Source organism: Coloeus monedula (assembly GCF_965178545.1).
Source record: "Coloeus monedula genome assembly, chromosome: 35".
Taxonomy (NCBI): Eukaryota; Metazoa; Chordata; class Aves; order Passeriformes; family Corvidae; genus Coloeus; species Coloeus monedula.
The window spans coordinates 2,524,939-2,546,609 of record NC_138815.1 but is presented as its reverse complement, the minus strand read 5'-3'; the positions used below and the strand labels follow the sequence as shown (position 1 = coordinate 2,546,609).

At 52.9% G+C, this 21,671-nt stretch overlaps 1 protein-coding gene across 1 annotated transcript; it reads right to left on the bottom strand.

The window, feature by feature from the left end:
• Positions 1 to 786: 786 nt before the first annotated feature.
• Positions 787 to 19,913, bottom strand: LOC309584022 (synaptophysin-like protein 1). Its single transcript, XM_082299913.1, has 5 exons — positions 19,824 to 19,913; positions 13,814 to 13,932; positions 11,536 to 11,746; positions 5,044 to 5,220; positions 787 to 2,822 (listed from the first exon to the last, which is right to left on the bottom strand). The coding sequence occupies exons 1-5, from the start codon at positions 19,890 to 19,892 to the stop codon at positions 2,709 to 2,711; spliced, it is 690 nt and encodes a 229-aa protein (XP_082156039.1). The 5' UTR covers positions 19,893 to 19,913; the 3' UTR covers positions 787 to 2,708.
• Positions 19,914 to 21,671: the final 1,758 nt, after the last annotated feature.

The following is a 21,671-nucleotide window of genomic DNA, read 5'->3' as shown; positions in this document are numbered from 1 at the left end:
CAAGCCAAGGTCAACTCAACTCAACTGCAGCTCAGCCCAACCCAACCCAACCCAACCCAACTCAACCCAAGGTCAACCCAACCCAACCCAACTGAACTAAACCCAACTCAACCCAACTCAACCCAACTTAACTCAATCCAACCCAACCGAACTAAACCCAACCCAACCCAACTCAACTCAACCCAACCCAACCCAACCCAACTCAACTCAACCCAACCCAACTCAATCCAACTCAACCCAACCCAACCCAACCCAACTCAACTCAATCCAACTCAACCCGAGGTCAACCCAACCCAACTCAACCCAACTCAACCCAACCCAACCCAACTCAACTCAACGCAAGGTCAACCCAACTCAATCCAACTCAACCCGAGGTCAACCCAACCCAACTCAACCCACCTCAACCCAACCCAACTCAACCCAATCCAACCCAACCCAACGCAACTCAACCCAACTCAACCCAACTTAACTCAATCCAACCCAACCGAACTAAACCCAACCCAACCCAACCCAACCCAACTCAACCCAACTCAACCCAACCCAACCCAACTCAACCCAACCCAACCCAACTCAACCCAACCCAACCCAATCCAGCTCACCTCAACCCAACCCAACCCAACCCAACTCAACCCAACCCAACCCAACTCAACCCAACTCAACCCAACCCAACCCAACTCAACCCAACCCAACCCAATCCAACTCACCTCAATCCAACCCAACCCAACCCAACTCAACCCAACCCAACCCAACTCAACCCAACCCAACTCAACCCAACCCAACTCAACCCAACCCAACTCAACCCAACCCAACCCAATCCAACCGAACTCAACCCGACCCAACTCAACTCACCCCAAGGTCAACCCCATCAAGTCCAAACCAAGCCAACGGTCAACCCAAGTCAAGACCAAACAACCGACGGTCAAAGTCAAGACCAACCCAGTGGTCAACTCTATTAATGCTCGCTCAAGTCACAACCAACTCAATGGTCAAGGCAACCAACGGTCAACGAAATCAAGCCCAACCCAACCAATGGTCAGCCAAGACCAAGATCAATGCAATGGTCAAACTGAGGAGCACCCCAAGGGTCAGCTCAATTAACTGTCAATGAAATCAACGCCAACTCACTGGTCAGCTCTATTAATGGTCATTCAAGACCAACCCGCTGGTCAGCCCAGGTCAAGGCCAAGTCAAGCCAAGTCAAGGTCAACCAACTGATGGTCAAGCTTAAGACCAACCCAACTGATGGTCAGCCAAGTCAAGACCAAGCCAAAATCAACTAACGGTGAATGAGGTCAAGATCAACCCAGTGGTCAACCCAAGTCAAGATCAATCCCAATCGTGGCCAACTCAACCCAATGGTCAACCCAGCCCCAGAGCAAGCCAGCTGATGGTCAACTCAACCCATGATCCACCCAAGACCAACCCAACCAATGGTCAATGCAGGGTCAAGACCAACCCAATGGTCAACCTCAGACCAAGCCAAGTCATGGCCAACTCAACCTAAGGTCAACCAAAGCAACACCAACCCCAGTGAAGACCAAACCAACGGTCAAGGCAAGACCAAGCAATGGTCAGCGATGTCAAGGTCAACCCATCAATAGTCAAGACCAACTCAAGGTCAACCCAACCGATCTCAATCGAGGTCAAGATGAGGCCCAAAGACCATCCCAAGGCCAACCAGGAGTCCGCAAGGTCAAGGTCAACCAATCAGTCCAAGATCAAGTCAAAACCAAGCCAACCCAACCCAAGGTCAACCAAGGTCAAGATGAGCCCAAAGATCGACCTAAGATCAACCAGCGGTCCGCAAGGCGAAGGTTGACCAACCAACGGTCAAGATCAGTCCAAAATTAAATCAACACCAACCCAACCCAAGGTCAACCGAGGTCAAGACAAGCCCCAAAGTCAACCCAAGACCAACCAATGGTGATGTCAACGTTGACCAACCAACAACGGTCAACACCAACCCAGCCCAAGGTCAACCGAGGTCAAGATCATCCAAAAGTCAACCCAAGACCAACCAAGCCTGATATCAAGGTCAACCAACCAACAGTGGTCAACACCAACCCAACCCAAGGTCAACTGAGGTCAAGAGTCACCCAAAGGTCAACAAAAAACCAACCAACGGTGATGTCAAGGTCGACCAACCAACAACGGTCAACACCAACCCAACCCAAAGTCAACGGACATCAAGATCACCCAAAAGTCAACCTAAGACCAACCAAGCCTGATGTCAAGGTCAACCAACCAACAGTGGTCAACACCAACCCAACCCATGGCCAACTGAGGTCAAGAGTCACCCAAAAGTCAACCCAAGACCAACCAAGCCTGATGTCAAGGTTGACCAACCAACAGTGATCAACACCAACCCAACCCAAGGTCAACTGAGGTCAAGAGTCACCCGAAGGTCAACAAAAAACCAATCAATGGTGACGTCAAGGTTGACCAACCAACAACGGTCAACACCAACCCAACCCAAGGCCAACGGACATCAAGGTCACCCAAAGGTCAACAAAAAACCAAAACCACCCCACCCACGGCCACCTCCACCCAAAGCCAACCCAACCCCTCCCCCACCGCCCGGGAATCTCCGCGACCGCCGCCCGGAGCAGCTCGGCACACAAAGCCCCTCCCCCCCCCCCCGTCCTCCCGCTCCCCTCCCCCCCCCGATTTCGGCGCCCCCCCAGGTGGTGCGGGGGGAGGGGGCGGGGTCACATGGGGGAGGGGCCGGGCTCGGGGGGCGGGGCCGGGCGGTGCAGCGGCGTCTCCTTGTAGACGAACCAGCAGCCGCCGGCCCAGAGCAGGAGGTTGAGGAATCCGAAGGCCTGAGGGGGGGGGAGGGGAGAGGGAGGAGGGGCTCAGGAAGGGGGTCCTGAATCCCCTCCCCCCACCCAAGCCCCTCCCCCATCCCTGCCTCCGTTTCCCCGCTCGATTTCCCCCATCCCCCACCCCCAAATTTCCCCTCCCCCAACTCCCAATTTTTCCCCTCCCCCAACCCCCAAATTTCCCCATCCCCCACTCCAAATCCCCTCCCCGACCCCAAATTTCCCCAACCCCCAAATTTCCCCCTCCCTCACCCCAAAATCCCCTCCCCAACCCCCAAATTTCCCCCTCCCTCACCCCCAAATCCCCTCCCCCAACCCCCAAATTTCCCCTCCCCCACCCCAAATCTCCCAACCCCCCCAAATCTCCCCCACCTCAATTTCCCCATCCCCCACCCCAAAATCCCCTCCCCCAACCCCAAATTTCCCCAACTCCCAAATTTCCCCAACTCCCAAATTTCCCCTCCCCCAACCCCCAATTCCCCTTCCTTCACCCCCAATCCCCTCCCCCACCCCAAACTCCCCATTCCCCACCCCAATTTCCCTCTCAAGCCCCTCCCCCCCAATTTCCACCTCCCAACCCCCCAAATTTCCCCTCCCCCAACCCCCAAATCCCCTCCCCAACCCCCAAATTTCCCCAACTCCCAAATTTCCCCTCCCCCACCCCCAAAACCCCCAACCCCCCCAATCCCCTCCCCCACCCCCAATTTCCCCCTCCCCCACCCCAATTTCCCTCTCAAGCCCCTCCCCCACCCCCAATTTCCACCTCCCAACCCCCCAAATTTCCCCATCCCCCACCCCAAAATCCCCTCCCCCAACCCAATTTCCCCTCCCCCAACCCCCAAATTTCCCCTCCCCCAGCTCCCGAATCCCCTCCCCACCCCAAAATCCCCAACCCCCAAATCCTCTCCCCCACCCCAAATTTCCCCATCCCCCACCCCAATTTCCCCATCCCTCACCCCCAACCACCCCAGATTTCCCATCCCCCACCCCAAAATCCCCTCCCTCAACCCCCAAATTTCCCCCTCCCCCACCCCAAATCCCCCAACCCCCCCAAATCTCCCCCTCCCCACCCCAAATCTCTCCCTCCCCCACCCCAATTTCCCCTCCCCAGCCCCAACCCCCCCAAATTTCCCCTCCCCCACCCCAAATCCCCCACCCCAATCTCCCCTCACCCCCAACCCCCCCAATTTCCCCATCCCCCATCCCAATTTCCGCTCCCCCAGCCTCAACCCCCCCAAATTTCCGCTCCCCCACCCCAAATTTCCCCTCCCCCACCCCGAATTTCCCCCACCCCCAATTTCCCCTCCCCCACCCCAAATCCCCTCCCCCACCCCAATTTCCCCTCCCCCACCCCAAATCCCCTCCCCCACCCCAATTTCCCCTCCCCACCCCCAATCTCCCCCTCCCCCACCCCAAATCCCCTCCCCCACCCCCAATCTCCCCCTCCCCCACCCCAATTTCCCCCTCCCCCACCCCAAATTTCCCCTCCCCCACCCCCAATTTCCCCCTCCCCCACCCCAAAATCCCCTCCCCCACCCCCCAAATTTCCCCCTCCCCCACCCCAAAATCCCCTCCCCCACCCCGAATTTCCCCCTCCCCCATCCCAAATTTCCCCTCCCCCACCCCCAATTTCCCCTCCCCCACCCCAATTTCCCCTCCCCCACCCCCCCAATCTCCCCCTCCCCCACCCCAAATCCCCTCCCCCACCCCCAATTTCCCCCTCCCCCACCCCCAATTTCCCCTCCCCCACCCCAAATCCCCTCCCCCACCCCCAATTTCCCCTCCCCCACCCCGAATTTCCCCCTCCCCCACCCACAATTTCCCCCTCCCCCACCCCAAATTTCCCCTCCCCCCACCCCAATTCCCCTCCCCACCCCAAATTTCCCCTCCCCCATCCCCAATTCCCCCTCCCCCACCCCAAATCCCCCAACCCCCCCAAATCTCCCCTCCCCCACCCCAATTTCCTCTCCCCCAGCCTCAACCCCCCCAAATCCCCTCCCCCACCCCCAATTCCCCATCCCCCACCCCAAAATCCCCTCCCCCACCCCCCCAAATCTCCCCCTCCCCCACCCCAAATTTCCCCCTCCCCCACCCCAAATTTTCCCCTCCCCCACCCCGAATTTCCCCTCCCCCACCCCAAATCCCCTCCCCCACCCCCAATTTCCCCCTCCCCCACCCCCAAATCCCCTCCCCCACCCCCAATTTCCCCTCCCCCGCTCACCACGGACGCTCCCAGGCTGCCCATGGGGGTGACCCCGGCGTGGACGCAGCTGACGCTGGGGGAGGGGCAGTGGGGGAGGGGCGCGGCCACGGCTGCCCGGATGTGTCCGAGGGCCTGAGCCCAAGCCGAGGAAGCCACGAGCCACAGGACGGCCACCAGCCCCGAGGCCACCAAGTCCTGAGGGGGGGGGGGGAGGGGACACCGAGTCAGGGGTGGGGGAGGGGCAAAAAAGGAGAAAAAGTGGAAAAAATGGGGGGAAATGACCCAAAAATGGGGTTGGGGGGGAGGGGAGATTGAAGCCCAAAAGTGGGGGGAGGGGCAGAAGCCAAGGTGGCCACGAGTCACAGCCCTGGTGGGGGAGGGGGGGGCACCGCAAAATTTGGGGAGGGAAAGGTCAAAAATGGGAGAAACGGCCCCAAAATGGGGAGGGGAAGGGTTGAAAGTGGGGGAGGGGCCCAAAAGAATGTGGGTGACCCCAAAAATGGGGGGGAGGGGCGGGGACCCAAAATTGAGGGGGGACCCCGAGTTTCTGCAGGGTTTTGGGGGGAAAATGGGAATTTTAAGGGGGAAAATGGGAATTTCAGGGGAAAAATTGGGAATTTTGAGGGGGAAAAAGGGAATTTTGGGGAAAAAATAGGAATTTGGGGGGGGAGGGGAATTTTAAGGGAAAAAAAGGGAATTTTAGGGGAAAAAATAGGAATTTCAGGGGAAAAATTGGGAATTTTGAGGGGAAAAATGGGTATTTTAGGAGAAAAAAAAAGAGACTTTTATGGGGAAACCAAGAATTTTTAGGGGGAAAAAAATGGGGATTTAGGGGGAAAAAAATGGGGATTTTAGGGGGAAAACCCAGGAATTTTAGAGAAAAAATGGGAACTTTAGGGGGAAAATAAGGAGAATTTTGGGGGGAAGACAAGAATTTTAGGGGAAAAAATGGGAATTTCCAGGGAAAAAATGGGAATTTCCAGAGAAAAAAATGGGAATTTTCACGGGAAAAAAAAAGGGAAATTTAGGAGAAAACGGGAGTTTTAGGAGGAAGAAAATGGGAACTTTAGGAGGAAAAAACGGGAATTTTGGGGGGAAAAATGGGAATTTTAGGGGAAAAAGAATGGGAATTTTCAGGGCAAAAAATGAAAATTTTCAGGGAAAAAAACCCGGGAATTTTAGAGAGAAAAAATGGGAAATTTAGCAAAAAACCAGAGTTTTAGGGGGAAGAAAATGGGAACTTTAGGAGGAAAAAACAGGAATTTTGGGGGGGAAAATAGGAATTTTAGGGGGAAAAAAATGGGAATTTTAGAGGGAAAAAATAGGAATTTTAGAGAGAAAGAATGGGAATTCTAAGGCAAAAATGGGGAATTTTCAGGGGAAAAAACGGGAATTTTGGGGGGAAAAATGGGAATTTTAGGGGGAAAGAATGGGAATTTTCAGGGCAAAAAATGAAAATTTTCAGGGAAAAACCCCCGTGAATTTTAGGGAGAAAAAACGGGAATTTTAGGAAAAAAAATGGGAACTTTGGGAGAGAAGTCCCCCCCAAAAAAGGGGCGTGGGACTTACCCAGGGTCCTTCCGGGACAGCAGAGAGAGAGAAGGAGCAAAAAGGGTTAAAGGACCCCCCCAAAATTCCCACTGGGACCCCCGAAATTCCACCCAAAATGTTGAAATTCCACCCCCAACCCCCCCAAAATCCCATCGGGAACCCCCAAATCCCATCGCAAATCCCAAAGTTTTCACCTGGAAGCTCAAAAATTGCACCGGGAGCCCAAAATTCCACCCGAGAACCCCAAAAATTCCCTCGGGAGGCGAAAAAATTCCATCGAGAGCCTCGGAGTTCTACCAAGAACCAAAAAACTCCACCCAAAACCCCCCAAAATTCCATCAAGAACCTCAGAACTTCATCAGAAATCCCAAAATTCCACCCAAAACTCCCCAAAATTCCATCAAGAACCTCAGAACTTCATCAGAAATCCCAAAATTCACCCCAGAAATCCCCAAAATTCCATTGAGAGCCACAAAACTCCATCAGGAATCCCAAAATTCCACCCAAAACTCCCCAAAATTCCATCCAGAACTCCCCAAAATTCCAACAAGAATGCCAAAATTGCACCCAAAACTCCCCAAAATTGCATCAAGAATCTCAAAACTCCATCAGGAATCCCAAAATTCCACCCAAAACCCCCAAAATTCCATCCAGAACTCCCCAAAATTCCATCAAGAATCCCAAAATTGCACCCAAAACTCTTCAAAATTGCATCAAGAACCAAAAAACTCCATCAAGAATCCCAAAATTCCACCCAAAAATCCCCAAAATTCCATTGAGAGCCACAAAACTCCATCAGGAATCCCAAAATTCCACCCAGAAATCCCCAAAACTCCATCAAGAACCTCAAAGCTCCATCAGGATTCCAAAAATTCCAACCAAAACCCCCCAAATTCCACCAAGAACCTCAAAACTTCATCAAGAATCCCAAAATTCCACCCAGAAATCCCCAAAATTGCATCAAGAACCTCAAAGCTCCACCGAGAATCCCAAAATTCCACCCAAAAATCTCCAAAATTCCATTGAGAGCCACAAAACTCCACCGAGAATCCCAAAATTCCACCCAAAAATCCCCAAAATTCCCTCGGACAACCTCAAAACTTCATCAAGAATCCCAAAACTCCACCCAAAAATCTCCCAAATTTCATTGACAGCCTCAAAACTTCATCAAGAATCCCAAAATTCCACCCAAAACCCCCAAAATTCCATCCAGAACCTCAAAACTCCATCGAGAATCCCAAAATTCCACCCAAAAATCTCCAAAATTCCATCCAGAACCTCAAAACTCCATCGAGAATCCCAAAATTCCACCCAAAAATCCCCAAAACTCCATCAAGAACCTCAAAACTCCATCGAGAATCCCAAAATTGCACCCAAAACTCCCCAAAACTCCATCAAGAACCTCAAAGCTCCACCGAGAATCCCAAAATTCCACCCAAAAATCCCCAAAACTCCATCAAGAACCTCAAAGCTCCATCAGGAATCCCAAAATTCCACCCAAAACTCCCCAAAACTCCATCAAGAACCTCAAAGCTCCACCGAGAATCCCAAAATTCCACCCAAAAACCCCAAAATTCCATCAAGAACCTCAAAACTCCACCGAGAATCCCAAAATTCCACCCAAAACTCCCCAAAACTCCATCAAGAACCTCAAAGCTCCACCGAGAGTCCCAAAATTCCACCCAAAAATCTCCAAAATTCCCTCGGACAACCTCAAAACTTCATCAAGAATCCCAAAATTCCACCCAAAAATCTCCCAAATTTCATTGACAGCCTCAAAACTTCATCAAGAATCCCAAAATTCCACCCAAAACTCCCCAAAATTCCATCAAGAACCTCAAAGCTCCACCGAGAATCCCAAAATTCCACCCAAAAATCTCCAAAATTCCATCGACAACCTCAAAACTCCATCAGGAATCCCAAAAATTCCGGCACCAAACCCAAAAATCCCAGCAAAAACCCCAGAATTCCATCAGGAGCGCCCAAAATCCCAGCAAAAAGCCCCAAAGTTCCATCAGGAACCTCCAGAATCCCACCAAAATCCCCAAAATTCCATCGGGAACCTCCAAAATTCCACCAAGAGCCCCAGAATTCCATTGGGAACCTCCAAAATCCCATCAAAAAACCCCAAAGTTCCATCAAAACCCCCAAAATTCCATCGGGAAACTCCAAAATCCCACCAAAATATCCTAAGAATTCCATCAGAAACATCCAAAATCCCACCGAAAACCCCAGAATTCCATCAGGAGCCCCCAAAATCCCAGCAAAAACCCCCAAAATTCCATCGGGAACCTCCAAAATTCCACCAAGAGCCCCAGAATTCCATTGGCAACCTCCAAAATTCCACCAAGAGCCCCAGAATTCCATCAAAAACCCCAAAATTCCATCAAAACCCCCAAAATTCCATCGGGAACCTTCAAAATTCCATCAAAACCCCCAAAATTCCATCGGGAAACTCCAAAATCTCACCAAAAAATCCGAAGAATTCCATTGGGAACCTCCAAAATCCCACCGAAAACCCCAGAATTCCATCAAAAACCCCAGAATTCCACCAAAAACCCCAAAATTCCATCAAAACCCCCAAAATTCCATCGGGAACCTTCAAAATTCCATCAAAACCCCCAAAATTCCATCGGCAAACTCCAAAATCTCACCAAAAAATCCGAAGAATTCCATTGGGAACATCCAAAATCCCACCGAAAACCCCAGAATTCCATCAGGAGCGCCCAAAATCCCAGCAAAAACCCCCAAAATTCCATCGGGAACCTCCAAAATCCCACCGAAAACCCCAGAATTCCATCAAAAACCCCAGAATTGCACCAAAAACCCCAAAATTCCATCAAAACCCCCAAAATTCCACCGGGGCAGCCCAAATAACTCCGTCGGGAACCTCCAGATTCCCCAAGCAGGAAATGCCAAAAAATTCCATGGAAGTCTCGGCCCCCCCATCGGACCCCACCTGGGCACACCTGGGCACATCTGGGAACCTCAAACTCCACCTGGGCACACCTGGGCACATCTGGCCACGCCTGGTTTGAGTCCCAAACCGCACCTGGGCACACCTGGATAGGCAAATCTCACCCACCTGGGCACTCAAACCCCACCTGGGCACACCTGGGCACACCTGGGCACTCAAACCCCACCTGGGCACACCTGGGCACACCTGGGCAGGTAAATCCCTCTTCCATCAGCTCTCAGACCACACCTGAGCCCCACCTGGGCACACCTGGGCACTCAAACCCCACCTGAGCTCACCTGGGCACACCTGGGCAGGTAAATCCCTCTTCCATCAGTTCTCAGACCACACCTGAGCCCCACCTGGGCACACCCGGGCACACCTGGGCACTCAAACCCCACCTGGGCACACCTGGGCACACCTGGGCACTCAAACCCCACCTGGGCACACCTGGGCACACCTGGGCAGGTGACCCCACCCCCACTCACCATGAAGGGCAGCCGTGAGCCCGCGGCCCTGTACAGGTGCAGGTAGCCCAGGTAGAGCCTCACCTGGGCACTCAAACCCCAGCTGGGCACACCTGGGCACACCTGGGCAGGTAAATCCCTCCTCCGTGAGCTCTCAAACCCCACCTGAGCCCACCTGGGCACACCTGGGCACTCAAACCCCACCTGGGCACACCTGGGCACACCTGGACAGGTAAATCCCTCCTCCGTGAGCTGCCAAACCCCACCTGGGCACACCTGGGCACATCTGGCCACGCCTGGTTTGAGTCCCAGACCGTACCTGGGCACACCTGGATGGGCAAATCTCACCCACCTGGGCACTCAAACCCCACCTGAGCACACCTGGGCACACCTGGGCACTCAAACCCCACCTGGGCACACCTGGGCACACCTGGGCACTCAAACCCCACCTGAGCACACCTGGGCAGGTAACCCCACCCCCACTCACCATGAAGGGCAGCCGTGAGCCCGCGGCCCTGTACAGGTGCAGGTAGCCCAGGTAGAGCCTCACCTGGGCACTCAAACCCTACCTGGGCACACCTGGGCACACCTGGGCAGGTAAATCCCTTCTCCATGAGCTCTCAAACCCCACCTGGGCACATCTGGGCACACCTGGACAGGTAAATCCCTCCTCCATCAGCTCTCAGACCACACCTGAGCCCCACCTGGGCACATCTGGGCACTCAAAGCCCACCTGAGCTCACCTGGGCACACCTGGGCACATCTGGGAACCTCAAACTCCACCTGGGCACACCTGGGCACTCAAACCCCACCTGGGCACACCTGGGCACATCTGGCCACGCCTGGTTTGAGTCCCAGACCGTACCTGGGCACACCTGGATGGGCAAATCTCACCCACCTGGGCACTCAAACCCTACCTGGACACACCTGGGCACACCTGGGCAGGTAAATCCCTCCTCCATGAGCTCTCAGACCACACCTGAGCCCCACCTGGGCACACCCGGGCACACCTGGGCACTCAAACCCCACCTGAGCACACCTGGGCAGGTGACCCCACCCCCACTCACCTTGAGGGGCACCCGTGAGCCCGCGGCCCTGTACAGGTGCAGGTAGCCCAGGTAGAGCCTCACCTGGGCACTCAAACCCCACCTGGGCACACCTGGGCACACCTGGGCACTCAAACCCCACCTGGGCACACCTGGACACACCTGGGCACTCAAACCCCACCTGAGCTCACCTGGGCACACCTGGGCAGGTAAATCCCTCCTCCATGAGCTCTCAGACCCCACCTGAGCCCCACCTGGGCACACCTGAGCACTCAAAGCCCACCTGGGCACACCTGGGCACACCTGGGCACTCAAACCCCACCTGGGCACACCTGGGCAGGTGACCCCACCCCCACTCACCATGAAGGGCAGCCGTGAGCCCGCGGCCCTGTACAGGTGCAGGTAGCCCAGGTAGAGCCTCACCTGGGCACTCAAACCCCACCTGGGCACACCTGGGCACACCTGGACAGGTAACCCCACCCCCACTCACCATGAAGGGCAGCCGTGAGCCCGCGGCCCTGTACAGGTGCAGGTAGCCCAGGTAGCCGCCCAGCGCCCCCAGGCTGTAGAGGAAGGCGGCCACGGCCACCACCACGAAGAACCTGGCGGACGACGAGAAGTCCCCGACCAGGTGCACGTCCTGCGGCCAGGTGTGGTTGCACAGCTCGGTCAGCGAGGGCCGGAACGTGGCCTGGTTCAACCTGCGGGGGCGGGGAGCACACCTGGGGTCAGCTGGGGTCAGCTGGGGTCACCTGGACACACCTGGGGTCACCTGGGGTCAGCTGGGGTCAGCTGGGGTCAGCTGGGGTCACCTGGGGTCAGCTGGGCACACCTGGGGTCACCTGGGGTCAGCTGGGCACACCTGGGGTCAGCTGGGGTCAGCTGGGGTCACCTGGGGTCAGCTGGGGTCAGCTGGGGTCACCTGGACACACCTGGGGTCACCTGGGGTCAGCTGGGCACACCTGGACACACCTGGGGTCACCTGGGCACACCTGGGGTCAGCTGGGGTCACCTGGACACACCTGGGGTCAGCTGGGGTCACCTGAGGTCACCTGGGGTCAGCTGGGGTCACCTGGGCACACCTGGGGTCAGCTGGGGTCACCTGGACACACCTGGGGTCACCTGGGGGTCACCTGGACACACCTGGACACACCTGGGGTCAGCTGGGGTCAGCTGGGGGTCACCTGGACACACCTGGGGTCAGCTGGACACACCTGGGGTCACCTGGACACACCTGGGGTCAGCTGGACACACCTGGGGTCACCTGGACACACCTGGGGTCAGCTGGACACACCTGGGGTCACCTGGACACACCTGGGGTCAGCTGGACACACCTGGGGTCACCTGGGGTCACCTGGACACACCTGGGGTCACCTGGGTGAAACTGGGACCACCTTTGATCCTCCTGCCCCTCCCATCCCCCACCTGCCCCTCACCTGTCCCTCCTGACCTCACCTGTCCCCACTCTCACCTGTCCCCACCTGTCCCACCTGTGCCACCTGTGCCACCTGTCCCTCACCTGTCCCCACCTGTCACACCTGTGCCACCTGTGCCACCTGTCCCTCACCTGTCCCACCTGTGCCACCTGTGCCACCTGTGCCACCTGTCCCTCACCTGTCCCACCTGTGCCACCTGTGCCACCTGTCCCTCACCTGTCCCCACCTGTCACACCTGTGCCACCTGTGCCACCTGTCCCTCACCTGTCCCACCTGTGCCACCTGTGCCACCTGTGCCACCTGTCCCTCACCTGTCCCACCTGTGCCACCTGTGCCACCTGTGCCACCTGTCCCTCACCTGTCCCACCTGTGCCACCTGTGCCACCTGTGCCACCTGTCCCTCACCTGTCCCCACCTGTGCCACCTGTGCCACCTGTGCCACCTGTCCCTCACCTGTCCCACCTGTGCCACCTGTGCCACCTGTGCCACCTGTCCCTCACCTGTCCCACCTGTGCCACCTGTGCCACCTGTGCCACCTGTCCCACCTGTGCCACCTGTGCCACCTGTCCCCACCTGTGCCACCTGTCCCACCTGTGCCACCTGTCCCTCACCTGTCCCACCTGTGCCACCTGTGCCACCTGTGCCACCTGTCCCCACCTGTGCCACCTGTCCCCACCTGTGCCACCTGTCTCCACCTGTGCCACCTGTGCCACCTGTCCCTCACCTGTCCCACCTGTCCCACCTGTGCCACCTGTCCCACCTGTGCCACCTGTCCCCACCTGTGCCACCTGTGCCACCTGTGCCACCTGTCCCCACCTGTCCCTCACCTGTCCCACCTGTGCCACCTGTCCCCACCTGTCCCACCTGTCCCACCTGTGCCACCTGTCTCACCTGTCTCACCTGTGCCACCTGTGCCACCTGTCCCAACTGTGCCACCTGTGCCACCTGTGCCCACCTGTCTCACCTGTCCTGTCCCTATCTCTCACCTGTCCCCACCTGTCCCACCTGTCCCCACCTGTGCCACCTGTGCCACCTGTCCCCACCTGTGCCACCTGCGCCACCTGTGCCACCTGTGCCCACCTGTGCCACCTGTGCCACCTGTGCCACCTGTGCCACCTGTCTCACCTGTGCCACCTGTCCCTCACCTGTCCCACCTGTGCCACCTGTCTCACCTGTCTCACCTGTGCCACCTGTGCCACCTGTCCCAACTGTGCCACCTGTGCCACCTGTGCCCACCTGTCTCACCTGTCCTGTCCCTATCTCTCACCTGTCCCCACCTGTGCCACCTGTCCCCACCTGTGCCACCTGTGCCACCTGTGCCACCTGTCTCACCTGAAGGGGTACCCGAAGGCGGCGCTGACCGAGGCGTTGCTCAGCCCGGCGCAGGTGACCCGGAAGGAGACGGAGCCCTCGAAGCCGCCGCAGGTGGCGAAGGCGAAGATGGAGAAAAACTGGGCCAAAAACGGCAAAATTTGGGCAAACCCAACCCGAAATCGGCGTTTTCAGCACCGGAATGGGGGCAGGAAATGGGGGATTTGGGGGGAATTCAGGGGGGATTCGGGGGGGATTTGGGAAATTTGTTACCAAAAAAATTGGGATTTTCGGCATCAAAATTGGGTGGGAAATGGGAAATTTGGGGAGATTTGGGGAGATTTTGGGGAATTTTGGGGGGATTTGGAAGAATTTCGGGGGATTTGGGGAATTTGGGATTTCTGAGCTGGAAATTGGGGAAATTGGTTTAAAAATTGGGATTTTCGGCATCGAAATTGGGTGGAAAATGGGGAATTTGGGGAGATTTGGGGAAATTTCGGGGAATTTTGGGGGGATTTGGAAGAATTTCGGGGGATTTGGGAAAATTTGGGATTTCTGAGCTGGAAATTGGGGAAATTTGGGAAATAGGTTTAAAAAATTGGGATTTTTGGCATCAAAATTGGGTGGAAAATGGGAAATTTGGGGAAATTTGGGGGGATTTGGGGGAATTTGGGGAAATTTGGGGAGATTTGGGGGAATTTGGGGGAATTTGGGGGAATTTGGGATTTCTGAGGCAGAAATTGGGGAAATTGGTTTAAAAATTGGGATTTTTGGCATCGAAATTGGGTGGAAAATGGGGAATTTGGGGAGATTTGGGGAAATTTCGGGGAATTTTGGGGAGATTTGGAAGAATTTCGGGAGATTTGGTGGAATTTGGGATTTCTGAGCCGGAAATTGGGGAAATTGGTTTAAAAATTGGGATTTTCGGCATTGAAATTGGGTGGAAAATGGGGAATTTGGGGAGATTTGGGGGAATTTGGGGGAATTTGGGGAGATTTGGGGGAATTTGGGGGAGTTTGGGAAAATTTGGGATTTCTGAGCTGGAAATTGGGGAAATTGGTTTAAAAATTGGGATTTTTGGCATCGAAATTGGGTGGAAAATGGGGAATTTGGGGAGATTTGGGGAAATTTCGGGGAATTTTGGGGGGATTTGGAAGAATTTCGGGGGATTTGGGGAATTTGGGATTTCTGAGCTGGAAATTGGGGAAATTGGTTTAAAAATTGGGATTTTTGGCATCGAAATTGGGTGGAAAATGGGGAATTTGGGGAGATTTGGGGGAATTTGGGGGAATTTGGGGAAATTTGGGGAGATTTGGGGGAATTTGGGGGAGTTTGGGAAAATTTGGGATTTCTGAGCTGGAAATTGGGGAAATTGGTTTAAAAATTGGGACTTTTTGGCATCAAAATTGGGTGGAAAATGGGGAATTTGGGGAGATTTGGAAGAATTTCGGGAGATTTTGGGGGAATTTGGGATTTCTGAGCTGGAAATTGGGGAAATAGGTTTAAAAATTGGAATTTTCGGCATTGAAATTGGGTGGAAAATGGGGAATTTGGGGAGATTTGGGGGAATTTGGGGGAATTTGGGAAAATTTGGGATTTCCGAGCTGGAAATTGGCTGAGAAACGGAGAAATTTGGGAAATTCCTCTTCAAAATTGGGATTTTCAGCATCAAAATTGGGTGGAAAATGGGGAATTTGGGGAGATTTGGGGGAGATTTGGGGGAATTCGGGGAATTTGGGATTTCTGTGGCAGAAATTGGGGAAATTGGTTTAAAAATTGGGACTTTTTGGCATCGAAATTGGGTGGAAAATGGGGAATTTGGGGAGATTTGGGGGAATTTGGGAAAATTTGGGATTTCTGAGCTGGAAATTGGCAGAAAAACGGAGAAATTGGAGAAATTCCTCTTCAAAATTGGGATTTTCAGCATCAAAATTGGGTGGAAAATGGGGAATTTGGGGAGATTTGGGGGAGATTTGGGGGAATTCGGGGGATTTGGGATTTCTGAGCCGAAAATTGGGGAAATTGGTTTAAAAATTGGGACTTTTTGGCATCAAAATTGGGTGGAAAATGGGGAATTTGGGGAGATTTGGGGGAATTTGGGAAAATTTGGGATTTCTGAGCTGGAAATTGGCAGAAAAACGGAGAAATTGGAGAAATTCCTCTTCAAAATTGGGATTTTCAGCATCAAAATTGGGTGGAAAATGGGGAATTTGGGGAGATTTGGGGGAGATTTGGGGGAATTCGGGGGATTTGGGATTTCTGAGCCGAAAATTGGGGAAATTGGTTTAAAAATTGGGACTTTTTGGCATCAAAATTGGGTGGAAAATGGGGAATTTGGGGAGATTTGGGGGAATTTGGGGGAATTTGGGATTTCTGAGGCAGAAATTGGGGAAATTGGTTTAAAAATTGGGATTTTTGGCATCGAAATTGGGTGGAAAATGGGAAATTTGGGGGAGATTTGGGGAAATTTGGGGAGACTTGGAAGAATTTCGGGAGATTTGGGGGAATTTGGGATTTCTGAGCCGGAAATTGGGGAAATTGGTTTAAAAATTGGAATTTTCGGAATCGAAATTGGGTGGAAAATGGGGAATTTGGGGAGATTTGGGGGAATTTGGGGGAGTTTGGGGAAATTTGGGATTTCCGAGCTGGAAATTGGCTGAGAAACGGAGAAATTTGGGAAATTCCTCTTCAAAATTGGGATTTTCAGCATCAAAATTGGGTGAAAAATGGGGAATTTGGGGAGATTTGGGGGAGATTTGGGGGATTTGGGGGAATTCGGGGGATTTGGGGAATTTGGGATTTCTGAGGCAGAAATTGGAGAAATAGGTTTAAAAATTGGGACTTTTTGGCATCGAAATTGGGTGGAAAATGGGGAATTTGGGGGAGATTTGGGGGAATTTGGGAAAATTTGAGATTTCTGAGCTGGAAATTGGGGAAATTTGGGAAATAGGTTTAAAAAATTGGGATTTTTGGCATCAAAATTGGGTGGAAAATGGGAAATTTGGGGGGATTTGGGGGAATTTGGGATTTCTGAGCTGGAAATTGGGGAAATTGGTTTAAAAATTGGGATTTTTGGCATCAAAATTGGGTGGAAAATGGGGAATTTGGGGAGATTTGGGGGAATTTGGGGAGATTTGGGGGAATTTGGGGGAATTTGGGGGAGTTTGGGGGAATTTGGGATTTCTGAGCTGGAAATTGGCAGAAAAATGGGGAAATTTGGGAAATTCCTCTTCAAAATTGGGAATTTCAGCATCGAAATCGGGTGGAAAATGGGGAATTTGGGGAGATTTGGAGAAATTTGGAGAAATTTGAATTTAATTTCAAATTTAATTCTTTTCGCTGACATTTTAATTTTAGTTTCAATTTTCGTTTTTAATTATTTTAACTTGAATTTTAATTATTTTTTTAAAATTATTCCAACTTCAACTTTAATCACCTTAACTCCGATTTTAATCTCAATTTTAATTTTAGTTTTTAGATTCCAATTAATCGTTTTCATCTTAGTTTTAATTACTTTAATTTTAATTATTCTCATTTTAACTTTAATTATTTGAATTTTAAATTCTCTTATTTTACTTCTAATTCAAGTTTTAATTATTTTAACTTCAGGATTTTTAGTTCTAATTTTCATTACTTTAATTACTTTAATTTTTATTTTAATTCTTATAATTTTAGTTTTAATCCTATTTTCAATTTTAACTATTTTTAATTCTTTCGGTTACTTTAACGTTAATTTTCCTTCTAATTATTTCAATGTTAATTTTAGTTTTAATTCTCTTCAATTTTAATTTCAATTCTTTTAACCTAAACTTTATAGTTTTGCCTTTAATTTTTGTTTTAACTTTTTAAATCTTAATTTTAATTACTTAAACTTCAACGTAAATCATTCTAATTTTAAATTATTTTAAGTTTAATTGTAATTATTTCTATTTTAATTAGTTTAGTTTTAATTACTTTAATTTTAGTTATTTTTTGTTCCAATTTAACTCCTTCTAATTTTAAACCACTTTAATTTTAACTTTTTAAACTTTAATCATTTGAATTTTACTTTAATTGTAACTTTAACTTAAATTAATTATTTTAATGCTCGTTTTAGTTTAAATTCTCTTTAGTTTAAGCTTTATTTTTTATTGTCAATTTTAATGATTTTAATTTTAATTTTAATTATTTCAAATTTAATCTAACGTAAATTATTTCCATTTTGACCTTTTTTAGTTTAATTATTTTAATTGTAATTCTTTCAACTTTAATTACCTTAATTTGAATTCCAATTATTTGAATTTGAATTGAACCTAATTTTAATTACGTTTACTTTAACTATTTTAATTTTAACTTTAATTATTCAACTTTTAATTCTTTACGTTTTAATTTTGATTTGAATGATTCGAATTTGAATTTGAGCTCCACCAAAATTTCACGAAATTTCTCCAAAAACCCCCCAAATTTTTAGAGAAAAAAAAGGGAAAAAAAAGGGGGGGAAAAGCCCCAAATTTTCCATTTTTACCCCAAATCGTTGAAATTCCAATGGAAACAAAAACGACAAAAAAATCCCGGCCCCAAATTCCCCAAAATTCCCCAAATTCGGAGCAAATTCCCCAAAAAGGGAAGTTCCAGAGGGGGAAAATGGCAGCGCCCCCAGTTCAGCCCAGTACGGCCCAGTTCAGCCCAGTCCCCTCCCAGTTCAGCCCAGTTCATCCCAGTATGGCCCAGTTCCCTCCCAGTCCCTCCCAGTACGACTCAATCCCCTCCCAGTTCCTCCCAGTACGGCCCAGTTCATCCCAGTCCCCTCCCAGTTCATCCCAGTACGGCCCAGGCCCCTCCCAGTCCATCCCAGTACAGTCCAGTTCCCTCCCAGTTCATCCCAGTCTCCTCCCAGTTCATCCCAGTATGGCCCAGGCCCCTCCCAGTTCCTCCCAGTATGGCCCAGCCCCCCCCAATCCCCTCCCAGTTCATCCCAGTACAGCCCAGTCTCCTCCCAGTTCCCTCCCAGTTCATCCCAGTATGGCCCAGGCCCCTCCCAGTCCATCCCAGTATGGCCCAGTTCATCCCAATCCCCTCCAAGTCCCTCCCAGTTCATCCCAGTATGGCCCAGGCCCCTCCCAGTTCCTCCCAGTATGGCCAAATCTCCTCCCAGTCCCTCCCAATCCCCTCCCAGTTCCTCCCAGTATGGACCAATCCCCTCCCAGTCCCCTCCCAATACAGCCCAGTTCCCTCCCAGTTCATCCCAGTAAGGCCCAGTCTCCTCCCAGTTCCCTCCCAGTTCATCCCAGTATGGCCCAGGCCCCTCCCAGTTCCTCCCAGTATGGCCCAGCCCCCCCCAATCCCCTCCCAGTCCCCTCCCAGTTCATCCCAGTACAGCCCAGTCCCCTCCCAGTTCATCCCAGTATGGCCCAGGCCCCTCCCAATCCATCCCAGTATGGCCCAGTTCATCCCAATCCCCTCCCAGTCCCTCCCAGTTCAGCCCAGTATGGCCCAGGCCCCTCCCAGTCCATCCCAGTACGGCTCAATCCCCTCCCAGTTCCTCCCAGTATGGCCAAATCTCCTCCCAGTCCCTCCCAGTATGGCCCAGTTCATCCCAGTATGGCCCAGGCCCCTCCCAATCTCCTCCCAGTTCAGCCCAGTATGGACCAATCCCCTCCCAGTACAGTCCAGTTCCCTCCCAGTTCATCCCAGTATGGCCCAGTATGGCCCAGGCCCCTCCCAGTTCCTCCCAGTATGGCCCAGTTCATCCCAGTTCCCTCCCACTTCATCCCAGTAAGGCCCAGTCCCCTCCCAGTCTCTCCCAGTTTGTTCCAGTCGCTCCCAGTCCCTTTTAATCCGCTCCCAGTCCGTCCCAGTCCTCCCCAATCCCCTCCCAGTCCCTCCCAGTTCCCCCCAATCCGCTCCCAGTCGCTCCCAATCCGCTCCCGGTCCCCTTTAATCCCCTCCCAGTCTTTCCCAGTCTTTCCCAGTCGCTCCCAATCCCCTCCCAGTCGCTCCCAATCCGCTCCCAGTCTCTCCCAGTCCATCCCAGTCCCTCCCAGTTCCGCACCCACTGCAGGCCCCGGTTCAGCCCCAGCGGCTCCTTCAGCGGCCCCAGCGCCACCCGCGGCGCCGCCATCGCTCCGCTGACGTCACCAACAGCGCGACGGAAGTGACGACACGCGCCCGCCACGCCCCCTCTCCCCGCTCCTTCATTTGCATGCCGCGCCCTGATTGGTCGGCGCCGCGGCGCCCGCTCCTTATATGGGCATATAGCCTCGCTTTCCCATCCCCTTCATTTGCATAGAGCTGATTTGCATGCCTCCATTTGCATACAGCGCTTCCGCGTTTGCCGGGCTCTTCATTTGCATATCCGCCTTCTTCATTTGCATAATTAAGCCCGCACCCCCGCCCGCCGCCGCTGCCTAATGAGCCCCCGAGCACGAACGCGCCTCATTTGCATAATTAGGGGCTTCACCACGCTTTATTGGGGTCACAGGCTCATTTGCATAAAGCCCACAGGCCACGCCCCCTTCCCCCCCCTCCCCCCCGGGTGCGACGGCCCCAAAAACCCCAAAAACGACCCCAAAAATGAACCCGGAGACCCCAAATGTCACCAGGGGACCCCAAAATGTCCCCAAGGACCCCAAAAGTGACCCCAAGGATCCCAAAAATGACCCCAAAATGACCCTGGGACCCCAAAAAGTCCCCAGGGACCCCAAAAATGACCCCAAGGGACCCCAAAAATGACCCTGGAACCCCCAAAGTGACCCCAAGGGATCCCAAATGTCACCAGGGACCCCAAAATGTCCAAAAAGGACCCAAAAATGACCCCAGGACCCCCAAAATGGCTCCTGGGACCCCCAATTGACCCCAGGGACCCCAAAAATGACCCCGGGACCCCAAAAATGACCCTGGGGACCCCCAAACTGACCCCAAGGGACCCCAAACTGACCCCAAGGACCCCAAAATGTCACCAAGGACCCCAAAAATGACCCCAAGGGACCCCAAAATGACCCCAAGGACCCCAAAATGTCCCCAAGGACCCCAAAATGACCCCAAGAACCCCAAAAATGACCGCAGAGACCCCAAAAATGACCCCAGGGATCCCAAAAATGACCCCAGGACCCCCAAAATGTCACCAAGGACCCCAAAAATGACCCTGGGACCCCCAAAGTGACCCCAAGGGATCCCAAAAATGACCTTAAGAACCCCCAAAATGACCCCAGAGACCCCAAAGTGACGCCGGGACCCCCAAAAGTGACCCCAAGGATCCCAAAAATGACCCCAAAATGACCCTGGAACCCCAAAAATGACCCCGGGACCCCCAAAGTGTCACCAAGGACCCCAAAAATGACCCCAAGGGACCCCAAAATGACCCCTGGGACCCCAAAATGTCCCAAAAGACCCCAAAAATGACCCCGGGACCCCCAAAGTGACCCCGGGACCCCAAAAATGACCCCAAGGGACCCCAAAGTGACCCCAGGGACCCCCAAAGTGACCCCAGGGACCCCAAAAATGACCCCAAGGGACCCCAAAAATGACCCCAAGGATCCCAAAAATGACCCCAAAATGGCCCTGGAACCCCAAAAATGTCCCCAGAGACCCCAAAATGTCCCCAGGGACCCCAAAAATGACCCCAAGGGACCCCAAAAACGGCCCCAGAGACCCCCAAGGACCCCCAAACTGACCCTTGGACCCCCAGGTGGCCCCCAAGGAGCCCCAGGTGGCCCCTCAGAAGTCCCAGATGTCCAGGCCCCCCCGGGCGTGGCCGAAGCCGCTCAGGCGGCGCCGCTCGGAGCGTCCGGCCCGGCCCAGCAGCTCCACCTGCACCGGCCTGGCCACCGGGCCACTGCAGTGGCCACCAGAGCTCCCCTGGCCACTGCCAAGGCCACCGGCAGCCCCAGAGCCGGGAGCC